The 25,818-nt window shown below is 44.2% G+C and overlaps 2 protein-coding genes and 1 long non-coding RNA gene across 7 annotated transcripts in view; 1 reads left to right on the plus strand and 2 right to left on the minus strand.

Annotated features, from left to right (window-relative positions):
• Window positions 1-286: 286 nt before the first annotated feature.
• FGF23 (fibroblast growth factor 23) lies at window positions 287-8,666 on the minus strand. Its single transcript, XM_081311324.1, has 3 exons — window positions 7,301-8,666; window positions 2,477-2,580; window positions 287-934 (listed from the first exon to the last, which is right to left on the minus strand). The coding sequence occupies exons 1-3, from the start codon at window positions 7,509-7,511 to the stop codon at window positions 491-493; spliced, it is 759 nt and encodes a 252-aa protein (XP_081167450.1). The 5' UTR covers window positions 7,512-8,666; the 3' UTR covers window positions 287-490.
• Window positions 8,667-9,243: 577 nt separating this feature from the next.
• Window positions 9,244-25,818, plus strand: part of LOC308658565 — a 29,751-nt gene continuing 13,176 nt past the window's right edge. For 2 of the 5 annotated variants that reach the window (XR_014024193.1, XR_014024195.1), the window contains exons 1-3: window positions 9,244-9,593; window positions 13,932-15,793; window positions 19,363-19,463. This is a non-coding gene — a long non-coding RNA (uncharacterized lncRNA). Of the gene's footprint in view, window positions 9,594-11,419; window positions 11,578-13,931; window positions 15,794-19,362; window positions 19,464-23,890; window positions 24,058-25,818 lie in introns of all 5 variants that reach the window. The other 3 variants (XR_014024191.1, XR_014024192.1, XR_014024194.1) reach the window with 3 other exon arrangements.
• The window catches only part of FGF6 (fibroblast growth factor 6), a 52,546-nt gene continuing 45,856 nt past the window's right edge, over window positions 19,129-25,818 (minus strand). Inside the window, exon 3 of the mRNA XM_081311326.1 lies at window positions 19,129-19,389. Coding sequence (XP_081167452.1) covers window positions 19,246-19,389 — 144 coding nt within the window. The 3' untranslated portion in view covers window positions 19,129-19,245. The remainder of the gene's footprint in view (window positions 19,390-25,818) is intronic.

Genomic DNA, 25,818 nt, shown 5'->3' on the forward strand with positions numbered 1-25,818 from the left:
TTGAAATTAGCGTTCTCATCAACTCGCCTGGCTCAGCTCTTAATGTCAAGGTGTGCAAACTCAAATGCCAGTAGGATCCAGATAGGTAACACAGAGCGCTGGAGAAGTTGCTAGATGGCCCCTTCCCCACACCATGCAGGTATGAAAACCCAACCTGCCACTGCCTCTTCTCAATGCTAGACTGATGTAGAGAAGAGGCATAGGGAAGGGAAGTGGGGGTGGTTTGGAATCCCTTTTCTTCCCTTTAATGGGACATTTACCTGTTGGGGTTTCTTATATCAAAAAGCGGGGGTGTAGGGTGGGGGAAATGAAACCCCAGGACTCAGGTGGCAAAGGCTGATTCTCAGGGGACCCGCGGGAAAGGGAATGGAGGGAAGCAGGGATCGCACGCATCACCTCCACCTTGACCTTGGAGTGTGAAGGGGGCTGGGTCCTTTAGAGAAAGTTGAGTGGGCTGAAAGGTGGGTTAAGGAGGATCTTTCCGGTTTCCCTAGATGAACTTGGGGAACGGGTGGCACCTTTCCACGCCCACGCCCCCTGCGTGCGTGTTGACCCTGCTGCCTCGGAGCACGCCCAGGGGGTCGCTGGCCACCACGCTGTCGTCTTCGGCGCTCGGGAGCTCCTGGGAGCAGGAGGCCGGCGCCGGGGTCATGCGGGGCCGGGGCTTGAGCACGTTCAGCGGGTCCCTCTCGGAGTCGTCCTCTGCGCTCCGGGTGTGCCGCCGGCGCGGCGTCGGGGTGTTGAAGTGGATCAGCGGGACGAGGTTCCTCCGGGACAGGAACTGGGAGTAGGGCGGCGGGTTCATGCCTGGCAGGAAGGCCCTCTTGGCCCGGCCCAAGCTGACCAGGAAGTGGTGCTGGGGGGAGTGGTAGATGTCATAGCCGTTCTCCAGCGTCTGGTGCCTGAACCTGCAGTTGTCCGGGTTGAAGTGATGCTGGAGGGGCGAGAGGGCAGTGGGTGAAGGCTGGCTGGGGGAGGGCCTGACCCCAGGCCCCCAAGGGCTCAGGCGCCCGTGTCCCCTGCCCCCCAAGGGCTCAGGCGCTGTGTACCCTGCCGAAGCTTGGGAGTGTTTTACCTGTTCAGCTTTCCTTTGGCTCCTTTCTTGGAAAACAACGGATTTCCACTAATGCACTCCAAGCTGTCCAAGCACTGAATATGGTTCCAGTCTTTAGACTAGAAGACCTGTGCTCTGGGTCTTTACAACTCAGTGCCTGAGACCTGGGCAGGCCTGGCACTTGGCTTGCTAGGGCTGGGCCCAGAGAGGAACGGGGACACTCCTTGTGCCTAGTTTCTGGAGGGAGGGCTAACAATCCCCCTCCCCCCCAAAGTTTCTACCTTTTAGAGCTGTTCTGGATGAAAGTTGGCTTGTGTTTGTCTCCTTGCCTGGAGAAAGGAGGAGATGGGATGTAGTGTTGGGTCAAACATGAATGAGGATACTGGCAATGGAGAGAGAATGTCCTTGGGGGATTAGGGACATGAACTTGCTAACATATGAATTGGGTTTAAATCCTCATTCTACTACTAGTACTAGGTTTTATTGAGTTCCTATGAGGGCCTTTATATACTATTCCACTTAATCCTCAGACTCCACAAAGTATTTGTACAGATGAGGATGATCTATATGCCTGTATGGGCTCAGCCGGTGTTTATCCACTCTGACCAAATAGATGTTGGTCCTGGGACACAGCAGTGAACAAAATAAAGTCCTCACTCTCAAGAAATTCCTAGTGGGTATGCTGGTTGGTAACAGAATCCTAGGGTAAACAATCCTTCTCTTTGACCAACTCAAAATCTTCTGGACTACACAGCAAGCTTTACTTGGGAAACCCTGTGCTTACCAGTCTTAAGGACCAGAGATCCCCACTAGGGCACAGGTAGTTAATTAAGAGATCTTTAATGGGAGGGAGCATCCCAGATCATGTGGTCCATTCCACTTCACTTTTTCCAAGGGAAGGACTGGAGAAGTGAGAGGACTTGCCCAAGGTCACAGTTGGTAACAGATTCCAGAAGACACCACTGGCCTTTCAACGTTTTCTTTCTTTTTTTTTTTTAATATTTATTTTTTAGTTCTCTGTTGACACAACATCTTTGTTTGTATGTGGTGCTGAGGATCGAACCCGGGCCGCACACATGCCAGGCGAGCGCTTGAGCCACATCCCCAGCCCCCTTTCAGTGTTTTCTAAACTATGTTGCAGCATGAATTTACACAACTTAAGAACCTACAAATACATTCAGGGGGCCACACTAGATGCAAAAGTAGGAAACAGTAGGCAGAACAGACTGGAGGAAGCCTGGGCCGCAGAACCAGGCTGAAACCCCCACCCCATACAGCTGCACCTTTGATACTTAGTCAGGATAAAGTACTAAGTGAAAACAGATCACCCAGGGACACTGCAAGTAGAGCCTTTAAACTAGAAAGTCTATGCTCTGCCAAAGAAATAATTGCAAATGGTGACCAACATAAAAAGAAACTCACTGATCCAAAAATGTTGCCTCTGAAATCCATACAGAGGAATCTCCTACTCATCACACCTGTGATCACCACCAAGCCAGCATCCTCTGATCTGATCAGCAGGGCACCTGTGGAGAAAATTATTCAGGTCACAGACTCAAGTTTCCACCTCATGAAACCTCCTTGTGGGGAAGACTTCACATAACTCCCTTCCTGCTTGTTCCCCCTCATTTCCTGTGGCCCCTTTCCCTGCTCATTCACCTCCCACTTCATCCTCTTACCTATATGGGGACCAATGGAGCTCACCACTTTCTTCTTTTTATTTTTTAATATATATATATATATTTTTTAGCTGTTGATGGACCTTTATTTTGTTCATGTATTTATATGTGCTGCTGAGAATCGAACCCAGTGCCTCTCATACGCCCAGCAAGTGTGCTACTGCTGAGCCCCAGCCCCAGCCCCTCACCACTTTCTTTTTCTTGTGCCCCACACACATTTCTCTCTCCACCTGAACTTTATTTCTCCCCTTGCCTGGCGAATACCTCTTAATGTCTGTGGTAGTGGACATGTCCTCCCAAGCTTTCTGCTTTTGTTATTTTTTATTTCTATGCTAAGATGTCTTTCAGGGATCCAGCTTGTTTAGAGAGTCTCACATTTCCTGTCAAAAAACAAACAAACAAAACCCCCAAACCTTTCCTTTTGCCTACCAGGGGATTTCTGTGTGCATCTCATTTGACTTCATTTGACAGCCCCCCCACCCCATGGTGGTGGTTAAGGGGGGTTGCCCAGCCAGGAATTAGAATCTGTTTTCTGCAAACACCCCCTGGAGAGATTGTAAATGCCCATCATCTGTGCCTAGCAAGTGGTGGAGCCTCTGGGGGAGCCTTGGGGTAACTTGAAGTCCTGGGCTCCTCTCCTACCCTGTGAGTGCTCAATACAAAGACCTCTGGGGAGAGTGGCTGGGCAATGATTAGACTGAGCCTGATGTGGCCTGAAGTTGGAATGACGTGGGACACAGGGATGGAGGGTGGAAGCAAACCCAGAAGGAAGGGAACAGAAGAGAGCCAAGAAGAGCAGTTAATTTATTTGACTGAAGGTTAGCCTCCAGGGAAGCTTCTGGAAAGTGTGGTGAGGTGTGGGAGGTACAGAAGATATTTAAATTCCTCCAAATTGGTGACTGTCTATGTGTCTCAATTGTAAGGTCAATTTTGTGGTTAAACTCTGAGGAAAAACATAAGGAATATATAAGAGGTAGTTTCCATCCTATGGCTTTTCAGTCCTATCGAGAAAAAATTACACTTAGTAATGATTTTGGAGTGGTTGCAAAAGTGTTTTACATATTTTCAATTCTCAAAATAGCTGCTGTATTGCTGTTAATATTATTATTTTAGTAGTAGTAGAAGCATCCCAACTTAACTGATAAAGCAGGATTCATCACAAGCATGAGAAGACAAAAATCAAATGCAAAATACATGCTGTAGGCCCCAAAGACACCAAGTTTCAATGCCCCTGGGGTGCAGGGAAGAGGCACTGAGCCCAGAGACTTGGACTCTGGTATCAATTCTACCACTTAAGAACTTGTGGGCTCCGGTAACTTTGCTTTAGCCTGGGTTTCCTCAGCTGTGAAATGAACAAAAGTACAGCCATCCTGCCCGCATTGTAGGTCATCACAAGGATTGAATGGGTTAATGGTTGCCAAGGCTCTTGACAGTGTTGGGCATCATGGTGCAGCTGACCTGCTGTTTGTGCCAAACCCACATGCGATCATCATGCTGGTCTGATGCTTGGGGCCAACGCTGGACATATGCTCCTGGTCCAGGGCCAGTCCCAGTAGAAAACAACCTGCAGCTACTGTGGGTTGGGGTGGAGTGGGGTAGGGTACACAGGCTCTTGAATCAAACCAATGTAAGCCAGTGTGAAAATTTAGAAAATGTAATTTAGATGGATTTTCTCCCCTCTGTGTTTTTAGGAAGCATGTTTTCTCAGTCTGCACACATCCAAGGGAAATTTCAGCAGAAAAAAGCAAAAAAGCACTCTGGCCATGGAAGTCATCTGCTCTCCCTGTTGGCACCTGGCAGGGTTAAGGAACATTATTTCAACAATGGAGGTGTCTCATGCCTATGACCTTGGAAGGGCATGGGATTTAGGATTCAAATGTCCTCTAGGTTATTTACTACCTGTGTGGCCCTGAACCAGTTACATTCTTTAACTTTTGTTTTTCATGTCTGAAATGGAGGTGTTCAAACCACCTCTAGTCCTGCTGAGGATGTAATGAGATGAGTTTTCACCCATTTAAAGAGATTTCTAAATGCAATTTAGAAAGTATTTTTTACTATTACTGTTTCATTTCAATTTCTGCTAAAAAGTAGAACATTATCTGCTTATTTCTACGTTCATAGCCAGTATGTGATAAATAAGATGGTAAATGTAAAGGGTTTTGAGCTCCTCAAAAGATAAACTATGAAGAAGGCTTAAAGACCCTGAGTAGTTCAGCTTCAAGTACAGAAGAATTGGAGAATGGAGGAAGCAAAAAAATTAGGATCGAGGAATTGATATTAACTAAACGTGGGCAGGGGATACAGCTCAGTGGTTGAACTCTTGCTTAGTATACGTGAGATCCTCAACACCTCAGGGAGAAAAAAAAAGAATGGGATATTAATTAATAGTAATGAGTGTCTATTTCCTGTTGTTTCTACAGAGTTAGGTTAATGGAGAATAGGAGGGTGGACTTGTTCACAGTGGAACAAGTGTGTAGGTACTGGGGAAGCCCCCTGACTTCAGCTCACTGAACCCCAGGGGCTCTGGTAGAATCTCATAGATGATTTCATTTTATTAAGATCAGTGACCCCAAGAGGGGTTGAACACTCAACCCTTAATCAGTGATCTACTAAAACACAATAGTAAAAGGAATCATATTTCACTGGAAATGTATAATTATTTGGGAAGGGAAAATAACATTCTTTTCCATCAGTGTGGAGAGCACTGCTTTATGTTTATCAATGATGTCATCCAAAATCTTTTACCAGACTTATCTACATGCATTAGTGTTTCTTCTTTCCTTTCTTGGTAACTTAATCTTTTTTTTTAATTTTTATTGTTGGTTGTTCAAAACATTACATAGTTCTTGACATATCATATTTCACACTTTGATTCAAGGTAACTTAATCTTAATGCACACTTTTTTTTCTTTTTTAAAAATACACCTGATAACTGATGGAACATCACCAAAGCTTACATATCAATTAGGGAAAGTAGGTGCCTCTCCTGTAGCCCTGACTCTGAGTCACCCACCCCAAGCTAGTGTGTTCATCTCCCCCCCCCAAAAAAATAATACTTGGATGGCTTGTATGTCAGACAAAACAAACCTAAACACAATTTGTGTGTGTGTATGTGTGCGCGCGCACGCGCGCGTGCACACGGAAATCTGAAGTCCATTCAGTCCATTTTGCTTCTTAGTCATTTTAATGCACCTAGTGTTGAGTGCATTCTCCAATGTAACTGGTTCAGGGCCACACAGGTAGTAAATAACCTAGAGGACATCTGAATCCCAAATCCCATGCCCTTCCAAGGTCATAGCCATGAGACACCTCCATTGTTGAAATAGAGATTTGATTGCTCTTTTATTTCTTCTGCTTGAACTACATTGGATCATCTTGTATTTTTCTGAATTCTTAGAGTAATCTTAACATGTTCTCCAAAAATAGAATATCCTTCTTCATACCCATCTCCCTTCTCACTCCTTTGTCTCTTACCTAGGCACACAGCAAAGGACGGTCATTTGAATCACAGCTGCTTGACAGACTATTGTGGACTGTGATCCAACTTTCATCAAACCCAATCTTTAAAAACATTCTGGTTGTCTCATGTTGTCAATGAGTTTGCAGATAGCCCAATTTGTTACTGATTAGACACCTTTCAGCTCCACTGACCAGAACTGAGAACCTATATGGGCACCACTGAAGCACCTCATAAACCTGTTGGATGGATGGTTGGATGGACAGATGAGTGGACAAATAGATTGTATACCTGGTCAGACTCACCAAGACAATGTATCTGGGCAATCTGCCTTTAATACATTTCTTATTAATAATTTTAACAAAATCCGAATACTAGAAGCTCAGAGTTGGAAAGAACCTCTGAGTTCATCTATTTCAATCCTTGGAATGATACAGGAATCTTCATAACATCCCTAGTTAGCCCTGCTCAAAGTTCATGAGCTAAAACTTAGTGTCTATTGATCATCTATCTGGCTTCTTTTCCTTTTAGATACCTTGCCTGTCTTTCTGTACAATTTTTTTTTTTTTTTAAATCTTGGGACAAGGCAAAGTGCAAGTGGTTTCTATTATGGGAAGAGTATTTTAGTCAAGACAAATTATTAAATTATTCGTGTTGAAAGAAATTAATAAATACTAATTAGGGAGGTGGCATACCTTTCTTTCTTTCTTTCTTTCTTTCTTTCTTTCTTTCTTTCTTTCTTTGGTACCGAGGATTAAGCCCTGGGGTTCTTACTTAACCTCTGAGCCACATCCCCAACCCTTTTTTATATTTTATTTGGAGACAGGGTCTTGCTGAGTTGCTTAGGGCCTGGCTAAATTGCTGAGACTGGCTTTGAACTCAAGATCCTCCTGTCTCAGCCTCTGGAACCACCAGGCATGTGCCACAATACCACCTTGCCCCCGCTCCTAAGGTTTTACAAAAAGCCTACAGATATCATTAAGGGGTTCAAGGCAAAGAGGTTACCAGGCTGGGTTAGCCCTCTGGTCTACCCCAAGGCTTCCCCCCCCCCAGGTAGACAAAGGAGAGTTCCCCCATTTCCCAACTTCCCAGCCTGAAGCCCCTACTCACTGTAGATGGTCTGATGGGGTGTGCCATCCACTTGGCCGTCCCTGTGGATCTGCAGGTGGTAGCTGTTCCTGGCCGTGGCAGTGTACAGGTGAGTCAGGCCGCCCCAGTTGGAGGCCAACAGTGGAGAGGTGTTGGGATAGGCTCTGATGATGCGCGTGCTGCAGACACCGCACAGAGCCCAGACCAGGAGCCTGAGGCGGGTCCCCAACATCGCTGTTTTCTGAATGGCTAGTGCTGAGTTTGAAACCTGACACTCCCTCCTTGACTCCCCAGGCCTAGCCCTGTCTTCTCCGTTCTGGCAAATAGCAGAGTGAGGATCCTAGGCTGGATTCCCTCCTTTCCCCCCTCAGACTTTTAAAGGGTAGCAGCGTGACATCAAACAGGAAAAACTCCACTGTCCACATCCTCTGTGTTGTAATCAGGCATTCAAAGAAAGTGCAGAGACTTCTGAGGCTCACGGAAGGCACGTCAGTTTTACACACACACACACACACACACACACACACACACACACACCCCTCAATTTCAGACCAGTGCTCCCAAAAGTGAGTGATGTGTGGGCAAAAGTTATCTATGACACTGGGTCATCTGATGACCTGTCCCACTTCCACCAGGAAGTGTGAAGGCAGCCAGCGGTCCCAAAAAAATCCAGCTCCAGTCATGTAGTATCCCGCCTCCTCAGCTGGTCATCTCTCACCCAGTCTACTCATTTTGGTTTCCTCAGTCCTTTTAACTCCAATTGCCATGTATGTACCCGGTGCTTTCTGTGTGTGCAGCATCAGGTGGGTGTCTTGATCGATATAGAGATATGTGACGCCATCAGGCAAGTGGCATCCGCTGCGACTCCCACCTCAGGAAAGATATTCGAGCTGGGATCGGGGACACAAAAAACAAAGTTGCCATTTGGAAAGATTTCAAAGTGGGCAAAGGAAAACAAGGCTTTGAGGTCACCGAAAATACCAAGGTCCGATTTCTCAGTTTCCCTAGTTGGGAGATTTAGGGCAACTGAACTGGTAATCTTGGTCTCTCCAATAGGCAAGAGATGAAATCAGAGGCTTATGGGGATTAGCAGGGCTGCTGGCTGAGCAGAGGCGGGCATAGTGCTGGAAGCACCCTCAACAGAGTGTTCACATGGGGTGTCTAGCTCTATGACTGGTGCCTTCTTGCAGAGGATGCTCCCAGGAATGTTCTGTGGAACTACGCGTCTGACACAGGGTTGTGGCCGTGGGGTGGTGGTGGTGGTGGTGGTGGTGGTCTTAGCACATACAGTCCAACGAGAGGCAACCAACCACACACTGGAATTAGTACACAGAAACCAAGCCCCGTCACTGGGCTGCTCACTGTCCCATTCCCTTCCAGAGTTTCCAGAAAAAACATGCCCCAGGAAGACTGCCATTCTTTCAGTTTCTCATTTTACTGAGCATATACTACAGATAAGAATAAAGCAGGGCTGGGGATGTGGCTCAAGGGGTAGCGCGCTCGCCTGGCATGCGTGGGGCCCGGGTTCGATTCTCAGCACCACATACCAACAAAGACGTTGTGTAAGCCAAAAACTAAAAAATAAATATTGAAATTCTCTCTCTCTCTCTCCCTCCCTCCCTCCCTCCCTCCCTCTCTCTCTCTCTTCTCTCACTCTCTCTTTAAAAAAAAAAGAATAAAGCATAAAGCTAGACATTGTTACTAATTAAAAGAGAATGAGATATGATCCTGTCTCAATCTAATGGAGGAAGCAGATAAAATTAAGTAACTATCATACAAAGCATGCACCATCAGACAGACTCGGGCAAGCAGAAATGGCCTTTGTAACCCCACAGGGGTACAGGTTTTTATAGTTTACAAAGTATTTTCAAATCAGCTAGCTCATTTAAACTTCACTGCAAACTATGAGAGAGGTACTTCAGGTATTGTTACTATTTTAATGTTATTTGTGAAGAGATGAAGATGTCGGTTGAGCAAATAACTGGTAGAGGAAGGACAGGATCTTTTGATTCCCTGTGCTGCTTCTCTAGTAAGAATCACAGGGGCAGCAAATGCTCGAGAACTTATTCTTCCACTTCCTATTTTAATGCTTGTAGTAATTTACTTAATCTTTAGAATAACCCTCTAAGGAGGTACTGTTATTCCCTTTATAGAGATGAGGAAACTGGAGCACATGGCTTAAGTAACTTGCACAAATACACAACTAATTCATGGAAGAGGATGGATCTGAATCCAGGTCTGACTTAGCTCTGCTTAGCTCTTTGCAAGATGTGCAAGCCCACCCAGTATGTTACAGCCAGAGCTGTAAGTACAAGTAGCAATGAGACAGAGTGCTTTTCTCTAGTAAATCAACATTTTTACCCAGGGTATGTCTCTAGCATGTACGTGCTTGTCTCTAGGGTTTAAATGGAAGATGGATAATATTTAAGTGCTTATGTCTAAAACAGACTTCCTTCATAGAAGTCACAGAATGGTTTATAAATACAGCATCATAGTTTAGCTAAATGAAGAAACAGCTAGCTTTCAGAATTGAAATGCACATCATTCAGAAATATTTGCCAATTGATAACCCTGCATTTCCTCTTCCTGGTGCAAATGGTAGAGGGATGGGAAGTACCTGTGAAGCAATCAGCAGCTACTGAGAAACTTCTCTGAGACGGGAGAGAGGGAGTTACAGGAATAAAAAGTAGACCAAATTTATCTTCTGAGGTTGACAATATGGTTAAGCTGAGAAAAACTTTGCTCATGACCATGTTCTATGTAAGAGCTAAATTACTAGGACGTGTAAGAAATGCCACGGGCATTCACGAGGGAGAGATTTTGGGGGTGAATGCTGGACTCAAGGTGCTTTGGGGAAGGAGAGAGTGAGCTTTATACAAGGGGCAGGGTGTTGACCAGCACCCAGGGCACAAAGGGGAGGGTGTGCAGGTGTCCAGAAAGGAGTTCCTGGGGTGACTGTGGATGGGGGACATGTCCCTGACTAGTTGAACTCCTGCTATTAGGAAAGAGCATTGTGCCATCACTACACTTCCAAAGACTTTCCTCCAAGGAAAAGCCGTGAATTCACAGCAGCTGGTTGTGAAGGCAGAGTGTGGCCTGGGGAGTGGTGGGTTTATTTCCTGGGAGTAGGTTTATTTCTAAGGGGTCTGGGGAGGGAGGGGGGGGGTGATGAGACAGTCCCCACTTGGAGAGAGTAAAGGGAAATGCAAGACTGTCAGAATAATTCTTTGCATTTGTGATATAGAACAGTTGAGAGCAAAGATGAGAGTTACCCAGTTGCATGCAGAGAGGCAGAACTTCCACCTCCCTGGCTGAAACTCCCTACCAAAGGGCTCCAGACCTGGTTTCCCATTAGAATCACCCTTGGAGCTTTAAAACCCAAAACATCCCAGGGCTGATCTTAAATCTACGGGGGTGAAGGACAGCTATTTGTGCCTTTCCTTGCAGAGCCACCTGGGAGTGTCTGATATTTAAGTACTTATCAGTGAACAGGCTCTGAGTCTCAACCACACATTGGAATTAGTACACAGAAACCAAGGCCCCATTGCTGGGCTGCTCACTGTCCCATTCCCTTCCAGAGTTTCCAGCTTACGTGTAGGTTAAGATGGGCCTTTCTAGGGAATCTGAGTAGTGCATGCCCGGTCGGTCAGTGCTCTGTGCCCACAAACAGCCTTTAACTGGAGCCTGTGGTATGGCTTCTGAAGCTCCAGAGTATGAGGAGAAAGACACCGGTGTGTGGGTTCCTTGTCTCTGAATCTAGAGGCTTCCCTTGGCCACGGTTCAGGATCTGGGAACTACTGCGACCTTAGGAGTCCAAAGTGAAACAGATGGCCGATGTGAACAGGAAGCTCATGGAGGAGACTGCTGATTTGCACTTCGGGATGTCCCCACCCTCAGTTCCCAGTGACTGCCAGATGCAACAGAAAGGCTGGTCCCAGGGCAGGTGTGCAAACGTGCTTATCCGCCTGCCTTGGGAGCCCCTGCTCTGACCTCAGGAGAGTCCCCCTGCGTGGAGGCCTCTGGTCCAGGCCCTGCACTTCCACTCAGAGGACCCAGCTCTAAAGATGAATTGGGGATGGTAGGGATCTCTAATCCTTCAAGTTCACCCATTTCCTTCATCTCCTGTCTTCTTTTTCTCAGAATCCACTCTGAGAAGGTATTGAGGAATATTATCTCTACCAGATCATATTTTCTCAATGAAAAGACTTGACAACAATTTACAAAAAGTAACACTGGCTTGACCATCATTAGCTACGGTGAAAAATATTGAGGAATCAAGATGAAAGAAGACCTGGGAGGTAGGAGGGGAGGTGGTCTAGTGTGGCTCAAAGTCTTCTCTTGAGACTCTGTCTAAAGACCTTGTCACCAATGGGAGACCTTGTCAGACTTCTGTGCCCTGAGCCCCTCCTTCTCATAATCTGTCTCCACGAGGGCGCCTCACTGTCAAAGGAGTGACCTCGCCCAGTCCTGCATGCAGACAGATGGTTATCGAAGTCCAGAACAAATGGTTGTTCCTTGTTTTCTGAAGTTCTCTGGGGAGGTGCTGCAGCCTTACCAGAAAATGTTATTCGTATGTGTCTTGTCATCCTGTCAGTTAAAACATGCTTTTGGGGGTGTGGGTGTGGCTTAGTGATAGAGCCAGTGAGGCTCTGGATTCCTTTTCCAGCGAGGTAACAAATAAAAACAAAACAAAAATACACTTATTTATATCCAAGCAGATTCTCTTGCTTTAATGTACTACCTGTTCAATAACACATCACTATTTAGCCAAAGCCTATTACATGGTAATATCTTGTAGAAAATCTTCAGGGAAGCATAAGAATGAAAAAGTTCAGCCGTGATCTTCAGGGAACCTGCAGTTTACTGAACAGAATGGATTTTGCATTTGTCCAGCACTTCACACCTACAATAGATGCTCATAACATCTGTTGTCCGTTGGTGCTCAAAACAGCCCTGTGAGATATGCTGGAAGGTGTTTGGGGTGACTTTCCCAAGAGAATCCTGGATCCTGATATACACATTCTATGTTGTCAGGATTTAAAGGAAAATAAGAAAGGAAAAATAAAAAAGGAAAAAAAAACACATTATTTTCAGTCTGTTGGTTTAAAAAATTAATCAATGAAGAAAATATGAAATAGAAGGTGAATATCTCCTATATAGGCTCTACCCTGTGGAGGTAAGATGTTACCAAAGGTAAAATAATATTTGTAGCTTGGGGGATAATTATACACACACATATAATTCATATTTGAATATATATATATATATATATATATATATATATATATATATTCATGTGATAGATAGATGTTCTTTTAAAAAGTCAACATTGAGGACATACTATTTAGCATAAGCACATTCCGTCTATGCCAAAGTCTATTTGACTATCTTTCCAGGTCAGTATGTATGTCTCTCTCTCTCTCTCTTTTTTTTTTTTTTTTTTTGAATCAGGATGATATACACGACAGCAGAATGCATTATAATTCTTATTACACATATAGAGCACAATTTTCATATCTTTGTATATAGAGTATGTTCATGCCAATTCATGCCTTTATACATGTACTTTGTGGGTTTTTTTGCATTACAATTCTTATTACACATATATACCACAATTTTTCACATCTCTGCTTATATATAAAGTATGTTGATACCCAATTCGAGTCTTCATACATGTACTTTGGATAATGATGTCCATCACATTCCACCATCCTTGCTAATCCCCTGACCCTCTCTTTCCTTCCCACTCCTCTTCCCTATCTAGAATTCATCTTAAGAATTCCATTCCACTATCTCATTAAGAAGGTCAGCTCTTCTAAAAGCCTCATTTCCTCCCTTCCAAGCTCTGCCCCAGAGATTTGAGGGTGATTCTCAAGGCCACAGGACTTTATAAGATACATGCATGACTACACACGCGTCCACATATTCAAATTTACGTATACCCATACCTGAATACATGCACAGTAATGGTCCTGCAGGGGTGGCCCTGGTGGCTGGGGTCACCACCGTTCTCTGCTACTTCAAGAACTTACCATCTCTTACTCAAGAACCAATATGTCCTATGGAGTCAATCTCACTCACTTCCCTTCTTTCTTTCCTATTGGTATGTTCCAGTTCTCCTCCCCAAGACAAATTTTTCCGCTTGTTTTCGTCATAGCAGCCTTCCAAAATAAGGGCCCAAGAGAGGAAGGTCTGCTTATAAGACATCCTGGGCAAGGGAGCCAAGAACTCAAGTGAAGGGGGATATTGGGCCCCAAAACGGGTTCAAAACCACATAAAATGTTAAGGTGCTCCTCCACGATCCTCCACAGTGAATGATTTTCACTCCCGCCTTTCCTGCCATTGAATCCCCAAGCTTCCAGTGATTTCTAGGGACCTCATGTGTGAATTTACATTGACACTGACAGTTGATGAGAAGGGCAGGCATCTGAGTGCTAAGTACTTAACTTGAAAATAAGCTTTAATTTTCCAAATGCATAACGTTAAATTTTTGCTACCTATATAGTTAAGAGCATAAAGAAAGATTTTTATAAGAATGCCAAATGTTCGAGAAAGTGTAATTAAATATGCATAGCTGAGTGCTTGTTTATTTAGGAGTTTAGCGTTTAAAACAGCTGGAGTGAGTATGAGAATTTTTTTTTTTTTGAGACAGAGCCTCCCTAAGTTGCTGAGACTGGCTTTGAACTTGCGATCCTCCTGCCTCAGCCTCCCGAGCTGCTAGGATGACAGATGTGCACCACTGTACCTGGCTGAGATTAAGAATTCTAAAGAACCTTGCAAGAGAGATCTGATAGAGGATGACTGGGGGGAAAATACCAATGGAGAAAGAAGCCTTGAAAGGCTTGCAGGATTTATCAGCAGCAGACGCAGGTGACAGATATCACCCAGGAGTACATGAAGTCAGCCAATGCCAGTGATAACAGCCAAGAGCTCCGCAAATGCTTTTCACCATGAACATGACTCTGCAAGACATTAGGGGCTGGAGCTGGATGTATGTGCCTGACATCCCTTCATGCTGTCATTTGTGACGTACGTTTGGTCCACTGTCTGACTTAGCTGCACAATGAGAACTGATTGCAGAGAGGGCACACAAAATACAACTGCAGCACACAAGATTTTCTAGAGCAGCAACACTATTTTGGATCCATGGTGTTATGCATTAGTCAAACACCAAGAAATGTACAAAACAAGAGAGTAGAGCCCTAATTTGAACTGTAGAGGTGCTCTAATAACAATGTGTCAACAGTGTTCTTCAGTTATAACAAATGCTCCATGCTAGTGTAAGATGTTAATAACAGGAGAAACTGTGTGTGAGGTGGGGAGAGGGGAGAATCTCTAAGGTTCCTCCAGGGGCTTTTGTCTGGATGTAAAGTGCTCGTTGGTCTTGCAGCCCCTCCAGTTATTTGCTTTCTCACCTGTTTTGCTTGATCATCAAATGCGGCTGGTGACTGGAAGAGTTTAAATTTCCTAAGATACTTGTTTCTCTCCCATGTCTTGCTTAAAATGTTTGTCCTAGGTGAGGGATAAATGGAAGGAAGGCAGGTTTCTTTAATCTAATATTTAATATAATTATTATATTACATACTTTTGTAAGTCACTATAAAATCTGTCTCAATCCAGCAGATTTCCTCAAATGTAAATCTAAAAACACAGATAGACTCCCACCGGACATTTCAGAATGAAATGCGAGTGAGTTCTGTAACTTTGCAGAATCCGTGGTATTGCTAACTCGCCTTTGATTCCATAACCAGAAGCTTGTTTTGCCTGGACAAGAAGTGGACCCTCAGATGCCTTCTACTGGGGACACTAGCAAGATCACAGAAGAGCTTGAGAGTGAAGGGCGAAGAATCACTTGCAACTGATCAGTAGCAGCAGCCTCAATTCCTTTCCTCCCCTCTCAGCTCCTCCCCTCCTCGCCTCTCCTGCTCACAGCCTCCTCCTTACTGAAATCCCTCTCCAGCCTCTGCAGCTTATGGGATATGAAACAGTGTGTATCCCCAGGCAGGGAAGACCCAGCCACATGAATGACTTCACAAAAATTTCTCTTTGGGTGATAAGAACAGGGTTATGCTTGTTCCACTCAGTGAAAAGCCAAGGTGTAGGTGAGACTTAGTGGAGCCTCAATCTAAGGAGGCTGGTACAATTTTATTATCTCCATTTTGTATCACGTCTCACATTTACAAAGAATTTTCTAGCTGCATGCTCTTTGTAAAACATCCTCAGATGCAGGCTCTTCTTGGTTTTTCTCCAGAACCCACGACATATTAAGGATCCTCATCTTTTCTATGAAGATACTGAGGAGCAATTTGTGACTTGACCAAGGTCACACGCCTAGTGTGATCCTTGTCTTCTTTCTCTGAATTCAAGCTCTATCAAGGACACCTGGTCTGTGAATGTCCCTGTTTCAAGAATGTATCTTCAGTGCTGAAGTCACCAGGCTGGGCACCTGGTGGGCAGAGGGCCATGATAGGGAGGAGGCAGGGGATTCGCAGCCCTGGGAACAGCGCTCCTCAGGTAAGCTCTGAATATGTCTTCCTTAGGTGGAGGAAGAAGGAGCAGTGGTTGGAGCCCTGAGTTACTGTACCTGCAGGCTCTTCGGGCTGCTCCTACCCCTCTTCTCCTATTGTGTTCTTTTGTCTGAGAGATCAGTCATGCTTCCAAAGCTGAGATTCTGCCCAAGGAAGAAACAATAGAAAGTGGACTAAGAGGAACCTTGTGTGCATGCGTGTGTGTGTGTGTGTGTGTGTGTGTGTGTGTGTGTGTGTCCCCACACAGCCTGCCCAATCTGATTGGTGCTCCAAGGCTGCCCAACAGGACCCAGCCCACCCTCTCAGGATGCCTGGGGCTTGTCACGCAGCCCACGTCGGGGAACAGACATCCTGGTTCCCACTCACCTCCCTGGAGCCCGTGACCTGGGCTAGCCTACGGTGTTTGGGACGCTGCACATCCGGACTCATGTTATCTCAGGATCCTGGGACTCCTTGGCTCCCCTGTCCTGCCTCCTCCCCTCTCTGTGGACACGTAGCCACCACACACTTCTCGGAGGGCTATTTCTAGCTGAGGGGCTGGTAATTCAGCCCCAGCCTGTCAGCTCAGGCCGTCTGTGTGCCGCAGCTGGGACGGGCGGCCTGACACGTTGTGGGTTCAGCAGAGTGCAGGATGTTGGGGCTTCCGGGGGCAGGCACCCCCTCGGCCTGCTGGAGGTCAGGGTTGCTGAGATGTGGGGGTGGGGAACAGACAGGATGCTCCTGCTGCATGGGAAGAGCTGGTGGCCACCAGGAGACAGAGCTCAGCCTCCTGGCACCCAGCGGTGTGCTCTGTGCTCTGCCCACAGCAGCCCTTCCCCTGGGGAGCACCTTTTCTCTTTAGCAGGCTGAGAGTTAACATAGCCTTGTGGGCTCTGGGTCAAGCTGTGCCTCACAGCACACAGGCCATCTTTGTCAAGTTACATCACCTCTCTGAGCCTCAGTTTCCTTATCTGCAAAATGGAGATAATAAAATTGTACCAGCCTCCTTAGATTGTGGGGAGAGTTTAATAATCTGCCATAGAATACTTAATCTCATGTGAAGAGGTCACATAGAGCTGCTTGGTATAGAGTAGATTTTATTACTGTTGTTGCTGTTGTCTCTTTTCTAAACTTCAGCCTCCTATCATCACCTCCTATCAGAATTCCTTGCAGGTGACTTTCAAGGTTATTGCTATTCCAGAGTTATCTCTGATGCCTGATCCATTTTAGGTGCCTAGAAAGTATTCAGTAAATGAAAGAATGAATTCTTCCCTTAGTCTGATCTGATGGAAAGAACACTGAACTCAGCACTAAAACAAAAACATCATAGATAAAAGTGAAATTATGTAATTTGCATATGGAAAATGGATGGAACTTGAGACCATTATATTAAATGAAATAAGCCAAACTCAGAAGGTCAGGGGTCATATGTTTTCTCTCACATGTGGAAGCTAGAGAGAAAAATGGAAAAGAAAGGTGGGGGGCGGGGATCTCATGAAAACCACAGGGAGATCAATAGAATAGAGGAAAGGGACGGTGGGGGTGGGGGTGAAGGAGGTGTTGGAGGGGGGACATGCCTGGGGAGTGATGTTGGCCAAATCATACTGCTGTGTTGTGTGCATGTACAAAGATGTAACAGCAAATCCACAATTATGTACAATTTTGATGCTCCAATAAAAAATGTAGAAAACAAAAACAAAGCCCTGGGTTCAAATCCCAACGGTGCCACTTGGCTGGTGTTGTGGAATGGCCAAGTAAACTTGAACTCGTGTTCTCAGGGTCCTGCACTGGCCTGTCTGTCAAGTAAGGACAGTCTCTTCTGCCCAGTCTTCTTTGAAGGCTCATGAGGACAAATGAGCATAGATGTGACACTGCTATGGAGACAGGAGCTGTACAGTTCAAGATGAATTTTTTTCTTTTCTGTTTTGGGGTACTGGGGATGGAACCCAACATCTTACACATGCTAGGTGAGCCCTCGACCACTGAGCTACATCCCCAGGCTTTTTTCTTTTTTTTAAATTTTGATACAGAGTCTTGCTAAGTTGCTCAGGTTGGCCTCAAACAAGTAATCCTCCTGCCCCTGCCTCTCAAGGAGCTGGGGTGACAGCAGGTGTGTCAGAATGCCCAATGACAGATTATTCTTTATGTCCAATTCTTTCACATTTCACATTTCCCACTCCAGGAAACAGGTCTGTTCTGTTCAACCTCCGTTCACATTTCTGTGTTCAGGGCTCCATGCAGCTTCCTGAACAGAGTGTTGGTAGCACACATGTTTTCTTTAGATGTATCCCTATATTTTTGAGGAATTCATCCATTCACCATCACCTGGCACCATGTGAGAACCTTTCACTCCCTTGCTGTCTTTCAAAGACACTCTTGAACTTCATCACTCTGTAAGGAGGCAAGACTGTTAGGTTCACCTTCACTTTATGCACAAGAGCAGGGAGACCTGGAACAGGTTACTGGCTGACTGGAGGTCTCGTAGCCAATGAACTGGGTCCAGTGCTCTGCTTTTCTGTGCATTCCAGCTGGGGAATCCTGAAGGGATGTGGAATAGACCAGTGTTCTTCTGATGGGTCATATGGTGTGGGGGCTCTGGCTCCATGTCTGATGTGTTAATTCTCTCTCTTTTTTTTTTTAAAGAGAGAGAGAGAGAGAGAGAGAGAGAGAGAGAGAGAGAGAATTTCAATATTTATTTATTTATTTTAGTTTTTGGCGGACACAACATCTTTGTTGGTATGTGGTGCTGAGGATCGAACCTGGGCTGCACGCATGCCAGGCGAGCGCTCTACCACTTGAGCCACATCCCCAGCCCTGATGTGTTAATTCTCTTTGCCCATACTCATCTACTTGCCCTGTGCTGGTCAGGTTTCCATCACTGTAACAAATACTTGAAGTAATCAATGCCTAAAGAGGAAGGTTTACTTTGTCTCACAGTTTTGAAGGTTCTAGCCCATGGTTGGCTGGCCCCATTACTTTTGGGCCTCTGGCAAGGCAGCACATCATGGTGGCAATGTATGGTAAAATTGTTTGCCTCTCAGCCAGGATGCAGAACAGAGGGAAAGAGGAAGGGCTGGGGTCCCAATATCCCCTTGAGAGACATACTCCCAATGACTAGAAGACTAGAAGACCTCTCACCAGGCCCTGTTTTTTAAAGTTCTTCTATCTCCTGATAGCACCCCAGGCTGTGGACCAAACCTATAACCATGGGCTTTTAGGGAACACTTATCTGAACCATAGAACTGGCTGTCATCTTGGACGAGATACTTGGTCTCTCAGACCTTAGAAAACATGTCTATAAAATGAAGATAGAATATTTCTTAGGCAAAGTATCTGGCTCATAATACCTACTCAACATTTCCTGCCATTCCTTGTATTTTCTTAAAGCATCCAACAGTCTCTAAAAAAACATGTGAGCATATTCATATCATAGTTCCATTCCCACCCCATAAAGGTCTTTCAAGGTGAGGCAAAGTGAATGTTTATCCAATGAATACACATTGAATGCCTGACATACATGACGCTGTAATACATCCAGGGGTCCATGGGTGAAAAGACATTGTTCTTGCCTTCCAGGAGCTTCAAGTGTGGTGGAGGAAGCACCTACAGAGGAGACAACCCACTGTGAGTGACTGTACTCAAAATGGATGGAGTTGGAGAATATCATGATAAGCGAAGTAAGCCAATCCCAAAAAAACAAATGAGGAATGTTTTCTCTGATATGAGGATGCTGATCAATAAGGGGGATGGGGTGGAGCATGGGGGGAATGGAGGAACTTTAGATAGGGCAAAGGGGAGGGAGGGGAAGGAAGGGGGTATGGGGTAGGAGAGGCAGTGGAATGAGATAGACATCATTACCCTAAGTACATGTACGAAGACATGAATGGTGTGATTCTACTTTATGTACAACCAGAGACATGAAAAAAATTGTGCTCTATATGCGTACTATGAATTGAAATGCACCCTGTTGTCATATATAACAAATTGGATTTTAAAAAAAAATACTCTGGGAGCCCAGCAGGAAGAGCTTCTAGACCAGCAAGAAAAGTGAGGCTGGGCTTCACAGAGGGTGGACCACAGAGTAAGAGCCAAGGTGTGATACAGGTGAGAGCATTCAAGAGAGGAGATGACCTGTAGAAAGGCACAAAATCATCAAAGAACAAGACATATTTGAAGAACCATAAGAATTTCCATATGGCCAAGGAATAAAATGAGGAGAGCAGCATTGGCAAATCAGGGGAAAGGTGGTCAGAGTTGGATTAGAAGTGGTTTTCTACAGCATGTGAAGGAAATTGAATTATAACCTTCAGCCTATAGGGACACCTGGAAATTTCAAGCATGGAATTAATATGATTATATTTCAGAATGGTCACTCTGGGAATGAAATTGAGAAGGAATAAAGCTGTGCAGGGAGGGGTATCAGTTAAACATTTTCTCAAAAACTCTAAATGAGAGAAGGTAACAGGCTGTCGACTACAGCATGAACCATTTGACCTAGGAAAAAAATGCAGGGCTAAGACAGATTTTCAGAAAGAACTCACAGAAGTGAGTATATATATGGGAAGGGAACACAGGAAGAAAGGAAGGATGAGCCCTGGTTACTGAGCTGGGTGCCTCCGGGAGCTATGGGTACCATCACTAGCCTGGAAGACATTAGGGAGTAGATCTGGTCAGAAAAATGAGGGGTTGGTTTTATTGGGCTTGGAGGATATAGGCGATTGTGTGGCTTTCAGGAGAAAGACCAGGCCTCCAAGTAGAGAAGTGGAAGCTATTGGCATAAAGGTGATAGTTGAAGCAATCCTAAGGTTGGATCATCCAGGGAGAGCAATGGACTAACAGAGGAAGACCCAGGATATGGAGTACTGGTATTTCAGAAGAGAATGGAGGAAGAGGAACCCCTAAGCAAGATTAAGAAATGTAGAAACCTGATTTCTGACTCTTGGATTAACTCCCTTGGTTACATATAGTGGATTCCTAAAGAAGAGAAGATGTGGAGAAGATGCCCTGTGGAATTGCACCGTCTTTGCCTTGAGCTGGAGCTTACACACTGGTGAGCTGGCCTGGCCAGTGCTGAGTCCAAAGGGCCCATGATTGACTTGGGATGTTGATAGGGCAGCTTCCTCTCAGCCTCTTTCCTCATGCTTCCTCCTGGTCTTGACCCTTGGGGTCTTACCTCCACAGTTGCCAAAGGAGGAGATGAATAAACACTTTTAAATAAAGGGAAGATCAAGGGCTAGAGCAGAGCTGATCTAGCCACCTCCTTCTCCATCCTAAATCTCATGTACAGTAGGCTTCTATCTGGGCAAGGAGAGAAGGAAAGGAATAAAAGGGGTTTTAAAATAAAACATTTAATCTATTGATCTTTTGGGGGGAATTTGATACATCTCACTGTATTACAACTGAACCTATTGATCTTACAGCTTCATCAGCATTAAGTAATTGACTTCCCGGATGCTGTTGAGTAATCAGCTCTTTCTGCAGAGGTCCACAAGAAGGGACTTTAAGATGTGTGCAGGTCCCTTTCATATATTTGCAAATGCTTCATTCATTCCATTAACACTTTCATCATTCACAAAGTTTATCTTCTTAAGATTAGTAGTGACTAGTTTGGCTTTGCTTTTAGCCTTAAAGGTTTTTTTTTTTTTTTTCTAATTTTTTGGGGGATGCTATATGGAATATATTTCTGGGTTTCTGGCCTCTTCATTTGTTGTTGACCACTGTCTTAGACACTCCTGTGCAGTTGCTCAAGCTCCAGGTGATGCCTAAAAGGGATTTTGGTGTCTAGGAAGAGGGCATGGTGAGATTTAATCCATAAACTGTTTTCATGTATAGTTTATTTTACCTACTAAAAAGCCCCAGCTGCTGGTATCAGAACCCTAGTATACACCCCTCATTTGTTTTTTACTCCATTCCCCTAAGAAACTCCATTCCTCCACAGATTCCATGTCCCAACAACAGTCTTAGACTCTCTCTAGAGATCAGAATGGATCCTCAATGATAAGGGGGGGGAAAGAAAATGAGAGAGTAGGGGCTAAAGGAAGCAAGATTTCCAGAAAGAGGATCCAATCAACCATGTCAAATATTTTTAGGAGGAGATATGAACTATGGGACCAAAGAATCTGCAAACTTCCATTTATGATTTTGCAAAGAGGTGTTTCAATGGAATAGGATTGGAGACTGAATTGGGTGGAGGATAAATGAAGACAAATGGAAAAAGGAGAAAATGGAACCAGACACTGTGGGCAATCTTTTTTTAATATTCTAATTTGTTATATATGACAGCAGAATGCATTTCAATTCATATTCCACATAGAGAGCACAATTTTTCATGTCTCTGGTTGTACACGAAGTAGAGTCACACCTTCGTGTCTTCATACATGTACTTAAGGTAAGGATGACCATCTCACTCCACCGTCTTTCCTACCCCCATGTGGGCATTCTTTTGAAGTGGGGAAAACAATCATGGAGAAAGACAGAGGGTGATTTTCCAAGCCAATCAGTTAACAAATTTAAAAGGAAAATGCTGTGGTTATTAGATCACAAAAAGGAAGTTTTTAGAGAAATATTACTACCAACCCTCAGTTATTTCATTTGTTCTAATCATGGGACTTTGGCTTTGGAAGGACTTATAGGGCCAATGTCTGACTGTCTTCTTAAAGCAGAGAAGTGGAAGCCAGGGACTACATTCTGAATTTAAAAATTATTTCCTCCTTAAACTGTTCACAAACCTTAGAGTCCAATGGGTTTGGTAAGTCAGGGGATTCAATTTAGAAATTTAGAAAATAATTCAAATAATAATTCAACTTAGAAAATAAAAGGCATGTGCTGTGCTGCTGTAATATTTGCTCTTTGATACAACTTCAGCATGCATGTTGACCTAACAAATATTGGGTAGAGTTACTCTGTGGTATTTTAGCATTAAAAAGAGAAAAGGGTTGGGGGGGAGTGGGGGAGGGAGGGAGTGGGGTGGAGGGAGGGAGTGGGGTGGAGGGAGGGAGTTGCGGGGGGGAGCAAGACCTCTGCTCTCAAAGTGGTTAATACATATCAGGGAAGAAAGACAATTCTATCAGTAACATCACATTTCACAATAAATGCTACCATAGGGGTAGAATACAGACCCATGAGAAAGTGAGGCAATGGGTCCCATGAAGAGGGGTCAGTGAAGATCCAGGAAGAAATAATAATGGTTAAGCTGACATCTGAAAAATGTTCAAATTTTTAAAATAAATGTAGAGGGATTAAAAAAAAATCATGATTTCTCTGAACATAAAAATTCTTTGATTACAGCTTAGTGCACTTCCTTCTGATCTCTTGCTTTCTTGAATAACATTACTTGTGAAAATACTGCTTACTGATACTTTAATAAAAAGGTGAAAAGAACAAAGTAGAAAGAAAGAAAGAAAAACACAAAAGAAAGATAAACAACTCACTACCTGTAAATATCTACCCTTGAATGAACATTATTCTGGTGTATCTATGTGTATCTTGATGGACAGAAAAATAGGTTGACAAGTTAATAGAAATACTTTTATTAAAATGGGGTCATATAACATATAACATTTTAAAAACAAAAATGCTTAATTAAATTTCATAGGATTCAACAGATGAAAAAGGACTGGAAATCAAACTGAAGGAATTGGTAAACTTTAGATAAATGTGTTTCAACAAGAGACGTTGTTGCAATAAAATTCACATTTAAAGAAAATAGATTATGAAATTATGAAGATGTTGAGGTTAGAACATTGCATATATATAATTGGTGTACACACACACACACACATATATGTAACCAAGTATATGTTATGCTATGAAAAATAAGGTCATTAGCATTTCTCACATGCCCCCCAACAATTTCCTAATTTTGCTAATCATACTGTTAACTGAGGTTCAGAGAGAAGGAGGAGCTACTTGAGGTCAAACACAGCTAGTAAATGCAGGCCTGTCAGGTTTTGCACAGGACTATTCCCAGGAATAACTAGATCAGGGTAGTCCTGGTGAAAGAGCCCAGGAGAACTGGCCATTGGTGGGTGAGCTAATACTCAGAGTAATTAAGACAATGACCCCTGAACAACCTGATCTTATCTGCCATCTTTCTTTTGAACAGTCCTGTGGAATAAAACCCTGTCTAAATTCTTCATGCTTGTGTTTTGGTTTGCCACATTCTTAAGTCCCCTAATGTGTGTATCAGGAATGGGCACTTGATTTTGTAAGCAGAATGAAGTTCTCCACTTTTCTCCACAAAGTAAATAACTTTCTCTGGAGTCAGAAAAGGTAAGAAATAAGAATTTGCTGGGAACTCCATCAGTCTTAGTTCACCTTCTAGCATTTTTTAAAATTGCATTTTGAAAAATATAGCATGATTCCTAAACATAAACCAAATTTCACCTGACACTCAACACTTCCTCCAGAACATGACTATGCTAAAAGAGCTAGCAAGGTTAGGCTTGGTGATAGCTTGCCCATTGTTCCCCAACATGGTACCCTCCTAGGGATCCTGAAGGGCCATGATGGCTCTGTGCTCAGCTCCTCAGGAACATACTTTAGAAACAAATCCTCCGCCCCAACAAGAATGCTCAGTGACCTTGACCTAGAGACTCCAGAGGGCTCAAGCACTCTGGCTCTTGGTAGTGTCCATCTCCACTGCCTTGGGACTCTGTCGTGAAAGCCTGGAGTGAAATTGGGAGTGGCAGGGGTTTGGCCTCCTGGTTGACCTCACTGATATGAGCTGCTTTCCCTGAGCCTCAGGGGCTTTGGGTCCTCCTCCCCTCTCTCTGGGTACCTTGCCTTCCAGGAAAGGCCAGTGGCTGCTCCCTTTTCTTCCAGTTGCTTCTTCCATGTTGCTGGGAGAGGAGGTGAAGGGCACGGCATCTGGTGGAGGGGCTGCTTTGGCTGCTTTTTTGAAGCCTGTGGTGGGGGCTGAGTGTGTTTGGCCCTGACTCATCCAAATTTCCTTTCAATTGTAAGGGTTTCTACACCTCTTTTTGTACCCTGAATATTAAGGTAACAGGAAAAGATTCACCCTAGTATATTTGATATTTTAAGTCAGACTGTTCTAAAACACTTCTTCACATTTGATTTAAAAAAAAAAAAATCTTCAAATTATCTCAGTATCTCAGGAGCCTGAGGCCAGAGGATTGCAAGTTCAAAGCCAGTCTTAGCAACTTAGTGAGGCCCTGTCTCAAAATAAAATACAAAATGGCCTAGGGAATGTGGCACCATGGTTAAGCACCCCTGAGTCCAATCCCTGGTGCCTCCCTCAAATTAAAAAAAAAAAAAATTAAAAATCCTCACCATTTTTATATCATGTAGAAAGATGAAGCAGATTGTTCTTGAACTTGGCCACGGAGGTGGCAGGTTGGACTGTAGGATGACATTGTTCCCATGGGGACACACACTAGATGTAAGGCAGAGCCCCAGGAAGGGGACTTTGAACAGTCCTAGCTCTTGAGGCTCTCGTGTGACCATTTCAGGCAGGATGTGGAGAAGGGCCGGGGCCAGTGGGCTCAGGTGGGACCAAAAGTCCGAGCTCTGCAAGCTTAATTTTCACGACAGCTTCTGAGTTCATTTCCTGGCCGTGCTTCACTGATGTATGTGATTTCTCCCGCCTCCTGTCAGTTTCATCTCAGAATGCTAAAGAGAATCTGAAGCAGGAAGGTTTTGTTTTTAACAAGAGCATTTTAATTTTAATTATTTACTTATTTTTTTAATTTTTGTATTTGTGGTACAAGGTATTTTACCCAAGGTGCTCTACAACTAAGCTACATCCCCTTTTCTTTTTTTATTTTTATGTTGAGACAGGGTCCTGCTAAATTGCCGAAGCTGGCCTCAAGCTTGATTCTCCTGCCTCAGCCTCCTGAGTTGCTGGGATTACAGGCCTGTACCACCATGCCTCTCAATAAGAACATTTTAAAATAGACCATAGGCACATTCAATATTCTAGTTACGCACAAAACAGTGTCTCTTTATAGAGATTTTCTGTATTTTCTGTCAACAATATTTGAAACAACATCAAGACACATCATCTATATTGTA

Source organism: Spermophilus citellus, assembly GCF_964194105.1.
Source record: "Spermophilus citellus genome assembly, chromosome: 10".
Classification (NCBI taxonomy): Eukaryota; Metazoa; Chordata; class Mammalia; order Rodentia; family Sciuridae; genus Spermophilus; species Spermophilus citellus.

Excerpts from the sequence above, each read along its gene's own strand:
- FGF23 (XM_081311324.1), bottom strand. The coding sequence starts at position 7,511 with ATGTTGGGGACCCGCCTCAGGCTCCTGGTCTGGGCTCTGTGCGGTGTC. Across the intron at positions 2,581-7,300 it reads ACCCCATCAGACCATCTACA|GTGCCCTGCTGATCAGATCA; the intron begins GTGAGTAGGGGC and ends TTTTCTCCACAG. Across the intron at positions 935-2,476 it reads GAGGCAACATTTTTGGATCA|CATCACTTCAACCCGGACAA; the intron begins GTGAGTTTCTTT and ends TCGCCCCTCCAG.